We start from the raw sequence: 6050 nt of genomic DNA on the forward strand, positions 1-6050 counted from the left end.
GGAAAAAAACTATTGTGAATGAAGAAAGGGGATGTAAATAATATAGATTAATTTCTCTGTATTCAATTTTGTCATCATGTAACTAAGAAAAACTATATGTTTCCAAGGTGAAGATACTGACTTTTGGCTTATATTGTTTTTACAATTTAATTTTCAAAACTTTTTTTTTTTTTTTTTTTTGCATAGGTCTTTTTAACACTTTGGTGAAGTGGTTCTATCCTAATAGAAGATGTAAACTTGTAATGTTAGAGCAGGTTATTGCCAGCAGCCAGCAGTTGTACTATGAAGTTTCAAAGTTTTACTAAACAGAGAAAGAATTCTATTGTAATTCTATTGTCTGCAGGGACGGGGCATCCACCACCTCTCTGGGCAACCTGTGCCAGTGCCTCAACACCTTTATTGTAGAAAAACCATTTTCCTTATATCCAGTTTAAATCTCCCCTCTTTTAGTTTGAAACCATTTTCCCTTGTCCTATCACAACAGATCCTGCTGAATAGTCTGTCCCCTGCTTTCTCCTATAGCCCCTTTGGATACTGGAAGGCCGCTCTCAGGTCTCCCTGCAGTCTTCTCCAGGTTGAGCAGCCCCAGCTCTCTCAGCCTGTCCTTGTACAGGGCATGTTCCATCCCTTGGATCATTCTTGTGGCCCTCCTCTGGACGTATTTCAACAGGTCCACTTCTCTCTTGTACTGAGGACTCCACATCTAGACGCAGTGCTCCAGGAGTATTTTTTTTCATTACTCTAAAAAAGGAGTCTGTATGGAAAGCTCTCACAGAATAACTGTTAAATGGAGTATTTTTAGCAGACAAATTATTTCCTGTTGGGCTCTCTGTGTTGTTTTAATGAAATTGTTTTTACTGCTTTTAACTTTAAAAGAGTAACTATATTGATAGCAGTCTTCTTCTATTTACAGTATTACTATTTACAGGATTTTAAGAGTACCATTTTCAGCAAAGTAAATACAGGAAAAAATTATATTCATTAAGTAAACTATATGCATTGCAACAGCTTTTCCAATAATTCTATAAATGCAAAAATTCTCATATTCAACTGCTTGTATTTCCTGCAATTTGATAAAGCAAGTGGAGAAGCTATGATCTTGCCGTTGCTGAAATAAAAGAGGGTAATGCATAGAAACTGTGAAAGTACTGCCAAACTGTACTAGAACAAGTCAGAGAAGTGCTGGGGAGGTACTCTTGTACACCAAGTATTGGCTTTACTTGCAAGGGAAACAAAACAGTGAACAGAAAATAAAAAGGAATTTTACTTTGAGCTCTTGGTTATATAAACTGAAAGCATTTAAGTGGATTTACTGTGGTATGAGTCACGCTAATGAAATCCAAATTAAATGCTACATAAGAGTCCATATATTTGGACAATTAGAATGGAGTATTTACTGCGATGAAAGTACCCTGATGGGAATCCTAACAAGACACCTCCTCACCACTAATCTCTTCATTCTAGCCATTAGTTCATATATATATATATACATACATATATATATTTTTTTTGTTTTTTTTTTTGACAGAAACATTGTTTGTATTCTACATACATTTTTGCTGTGATAAATAGACTCAGATTTTGATATGAAGAGTTTCATCCTAATTCTCTGCTTGCTATTAAAAGAGCTGCCGGATACTTCATTTATAAATAATCTTTCCTCATTTTGCTACAGTCTAAAAATACAGCCAGTGTTGCTGCACTGATCATCAGAAATACTTCTAAAACTTTTCCTATTACAGAACGATGCTGCATCAATAGTGTATTTTAAGACGTTATTAGAAACAACTCAGATGCAGAATTAGTTGTTATGATGAGTAATTTTCCTTGATTCCTAAATCTAAAGGGCCATTGCACCTCCTGCATATTTAATCAAGAACTTCCTAAATCAAGTATAAAGCGCCACGAAAGGCTGCGGAGATGACCGTGCTGCCCTGCTCTGCTGGCGTACACATGCACATGGCATTCTGTCCTGCACGGGTGTGCTGGATGGCTGTGACTGAGCTCTGTGACTGAAGGTGCTCCCTGCCATCACGTCGCTCTCCTTCTGCCAAGAGCATCCACCTGCATTTCTGTTTCACCATCCACCCTGTGACGCCCACTTCCATCCCATTTCTCTCAAGCCTGGATGGGCATAATAGCGGAAGTGAACGCAAGCAGTGACTGTGAGCTTCTCGAGGGAGAAGTTTAAGCTTTTTGTAATCGAAGCAAAAGTTTATTCTGCCGCTGCCAACGTCCGTGAACTCACATGTAAACACGCGCGTACGGCCGCGGAGAGCTGCCGAGCGGGCACGGCCACGGGCCCTGAGCGACGACCCGGGGCCCGGGGTCGCCCCGCACCGCTCGGGGACGCGGGGGACCAAGCAGCCGAGCCCGGAGCCGCCCGCCGGCACCGAGCAGCGCGGGAAGGCGCTGCGCCTCAGAGCTGCAAACTTCGGCGCCCGCCGTCAACGGCCCCAAGCCCGCTCCCCACCTGCTGCCCAGCGCCGCCCGGATCTGCCCCGCCGCGGGCTGCCCCCTATCGGCCGGCACCGCCCCGCCGGGCCCCGCTCCGCAGAGGAGCTCCGGGGCGAGCGCGGAGCCCCGCAGCTCCGCGGGGGCCGCCTGCGGCGAGGCCGGGCCGGGCCGCCCCCTCGCTCCGTTCCGTTCCGCGCCGGCCGGGCCGCGCCCCACGCCCCGCCGCAGCCGGCGTCGCCCCGCGGTGATTATCCGCTGCCGGGAAGATGGCGAGCCGCCGCCTCCGCCTGCTGCTCCTCGGGTACTTGGGGGTCCTCTGCTGTAAGTTGCCGCGCCTCCTCCTCGGGAGCACGTTCGTGTCGCGTCTGTCTGTGTGCATGCGTGGGTGTGCGTATACAGTTGTCGTCGCCTCAGGGAGCTCTCCGCAGCCCCCGGGCCGCCTGCTGGGCTCGGGGTGCGCGGGGCGCGGGGGCAGGCGGCGGGCGGCGGCCGGGGGCTGCCTCGCGGGCAGTAGGGGGCGCCACGGGGGGCCCGGGTGGGGCGCGGGTCCCTGTCTCGTCTCGTCTCGGGGGGCAGTGACCGCGGAGCGGGCTCGGGTTGCGCTGCCCTGTGTCCGCCACCCGGCGTGGATGGGAGCTGCTCGAGCCTCAACGTGAGCTGGCCACTCTCCGCGGCGCTGCGGGTGTTAGGATGTGAGCTGCGGGGTGTGCCCTCCTGGTGAGTCCTAAGAGATGATCGGGCAAGTGTCAGGGGTGCGCTTTCTGCGGGTAGCACGGCTCTGAAGCAGACTGATGTTTCCAGTGCGTTTGTGGTCCTGCTGTCTAACTCGTTTAAAAAACAGATGGAGAGATGTGAAGTTGGCAAAAGCTGCCCCACCCAGAAAGCACATGGAAATGAGTGAAAGCAGAGCGCGGGGCCGCGTAGCTGCAGAGAAGCAGTGAATGAATATGCGGTGTTCCCAGTGCCAGTCCTGTGAAGAGGTTGGCGCTTTCGGATCGCATCTGACTGTGCTCTTGCATATGCTCTGTGTCTCACTGCTACCTTTGGGAAAGATGCAGTATGTGGAAAGGATGCTCTGAGAAGAACTGTGTAGCTCATGTTATCTCGCTAATGAAGTGAGAACCTGAGACCTGACTGTTCGAGCTGCTCAGTAGGGCGCTCTTGCATTTAACTCTCATTCCTCCTCACCTAACAGAAATTTGTGTCTGGAAAATCTTTTTTGGAGGAGAGCAGACTTCAAAGTGACATGCGCTCTGGTAGTTCTTTGGCTTTTGGTGTTTCTGGTGGCTATTTTTCTTTTTCTCTGTCTTCACTGACCTGTGCTCAGTCTTGGGCCCTTCACTACAAGAAAGACATAGAGGCCCTAAAGTGTGTCCAGAGAAGGGCAGCAGAGCTGTGAGGGGTCTGGAGCACAGGTCTGATGGGGAGCGACTCAGGGAAGCTGGGATTGTTCAGTCTGGAGAAGAGGAGGCTCAGGGGAGAACTCATGGCTCTCTACAACCACCTGAAAGGAGGTTGTGGTGAGGTGGGGATAAGTGTCTTCTTCCAGGTAACAGTGATAGGATGAAAGGGAATGGCCTCAAGTTGTGCTAGGAGAGGTTCAGGTTGGTTATTAGGAAAAAATTGGTCTCAGAAAGAGTGGTGAGGCAGTGGCACAGGCTGCCCAGGGAGGTGGTGGAGTCACTGTCCCTGGAGATGTTCAAGAACTGTGTGGGTGTGGCACTGAGGGACGTGGCCAGTGAGCATGGCAACAGTTGGACTGGATGATCTTAGAGGTCTTTTCCTACCTTAATGATTATTAATGTTCTGAAGTGATTATTTATGTTCTGAGAGGACAGACCTTTAAGTGATGTATACTATGCTTGTTCTCTGATTTGGTAGCAGTTTTCTTTTGGCTTTACCTATACAGGACCTTATGAAAATCCTGGATTGTTAGATGGTTGGCTGACGTAGGCTTCCTCTATCATATAGTGAATTTAAAAAAAAAAAGTTATTTGATCTTTTTCTTCATTTGTTGTTAGTTACATGGGTATATCTAATCAAATAATTCTGCTGTGGGTGTTTTATTTATTTTTTTATTTAGTGAGTGAGTGGTTTCAGCATTTTCAGGCTGCTCATTGTTGGGTTTTGTGTGCTGATACTGCTGGCTTTGGTCATCATGGAAATGCCACAGGGTGGTTTGAAAGCAGTACGCTAGGTCTGGTGGCTAAATTGTTGACAGACACATACTTTTCTCTCTTCCTGTCACTATTCCCAAATAAATGCCAGGTGGAGAGAACTCAGTTTACCAGCAAGGTACTGATATGGAGGCTTTGCATGAAGAAAGCAACTGCAGGTGGGTGTGCAAATGCTGATTGTTTCAGTGAGCTGGAGGAAATCCAGGCAGAAAAAGCTGCTGGGAGTCTGCTGCTGCTCCTAGGGCTGCAGCGTGCTCACGCTAACAATAAGGCTGAGTAATGCTGGCATCCACGTCAGATGTATGGGTTGAGTCGTTTCTAGTGTGGGACTGGATCCCAACATGCTGCAGAGATAGCAGGAAATGGGCAAGAGCTGATGAGGAAAAGAAAGAATTAGGTTAATACCTGAAGAGCACGAGGGTTATGTTGTAGAGTAGCTGTAGAGAACTTGCTTGGTAATTCAGCTGCAGGAGTTAAGAGCTGGATAAATTGCTCATAGGAAGTCAGCATAGCCAAGAACAGTGCTGAGGTCTTTTCAATAAGAACCTACTAAGAAATGCTAATGACCCATAGAAGGAGTGACTTCTCGGAGTTAAAGTCTCTCTTATCTTTAGTTTAGGGGAAAGTAGGGGAGTTGGAGATCATCAGTCATACAGTCTCAGTCTGTGTGAGCTCCATAAACTGATGCTGCCTGTGAATGTTTTCAAAGGTGAACGGGCTAAGACTTGTGAGCTCTGTTGGTGAGAGTTAGAAAATGTACAGAAACTATTGCTATTAATAGTCATAGCAGCTGTTGGGGAGGTGGTACATACTGATGAGCTGGCCCTTCTGTGGAGCTTCCAGGTGTGATTTTTTTTTTCTTTGCATTACTGTAAGTTAGAATTAAAATTTAAGCTGGTGATGCTGAAAACAAATGCAGTACAATGTGTCGGGGTGAGGACAATGCGGAGGCAATAAATAGCAATCTTACATAAACATCTGATAGAGCTCTCTGGGGTAGTTTGATTCAGCAATAAATAAGGTGAGGTTGTTTTTTTGTTGTTGTTGTTTGTTTTCTTATTGGCTTTAAAACAAACGCTTCTTAGTGCTCAGGAATCTTTCAGACAGATACAGAGGTTCTAGGTCAAAGAATTCTTATCTCCACCCCTCCAAGAACTCAGAGAGCATGACTGGATTAGCTGTACAAAATAGCATTGTGTTTGGAAGTCTTTAAACTATGTTTTCCCTGTTATACATGATGATATTCTCAAAGTTGACCTCCTGTCTTCTGTCAAGCCCTGTGTGTTTGCTGGGTTAGCTTAATAAGGACTTATTCTATTTTCTAAATTAGAGTCCATATTCAGATGAGATGGAATTTCTTAAATTTGCGAGGCTGTGTGTTTCTCTAAAGTCTGTACAAAATAAGACTGAAGCTGT

General features: G+C 46.9%; 1 protein-coding gene across 8 annotated transcripts in view; it reads left to right on the forward strand.

The window, feature by feature from the left end:
- JAM2 (junctional adhesion molecule 2) overlaps positions 2622 to 6050 on the forward strand; it is a 36360-nt gene continuing 32931 nt past the window's right edge. For 2 of the 8 annotated variants that reach the window (XM_021403603.1, XM_021403602.1), the window contains exon 1: positions 4759 to 4792. In XM_021403603.1, coding sequence (XP_021259278.1) covers positions 4774 to 4792 — 19 coding nt within the window. In that variant the 5' untranslated portion in view covers positions 4759 to 4773. Of the gene's footprint in view, positions 2779 to 3010; positions 3175 to 3688; positions 3714 to 4167; positions 4233 to 4758; positions 4793 to 5303; positions 5344 to 5433; positions 5480 to 6050 lie in introns of those variants that run through there. The other 6 variants (XM_021403604.1, XM_021403660.1, XM_021403650.1 and 3 more) reach the window with 6 other exon arrangements.

The sequence above is a fragment of the Numida meleagris genome, chromosome 1, assembly GCF_002078875.1.
Source record: "Numida meleagris isolate 19003 breed g44 Domestic line chromosome 1, NumMel1.0, whole genome shotgun sequence".
In the NCBI taxonomy this organism is placed as follows: Eukaryota; Metazoa; Chordata; class Aves; order Galliformes; family Numididae; genus Numida; species Numida meleagris.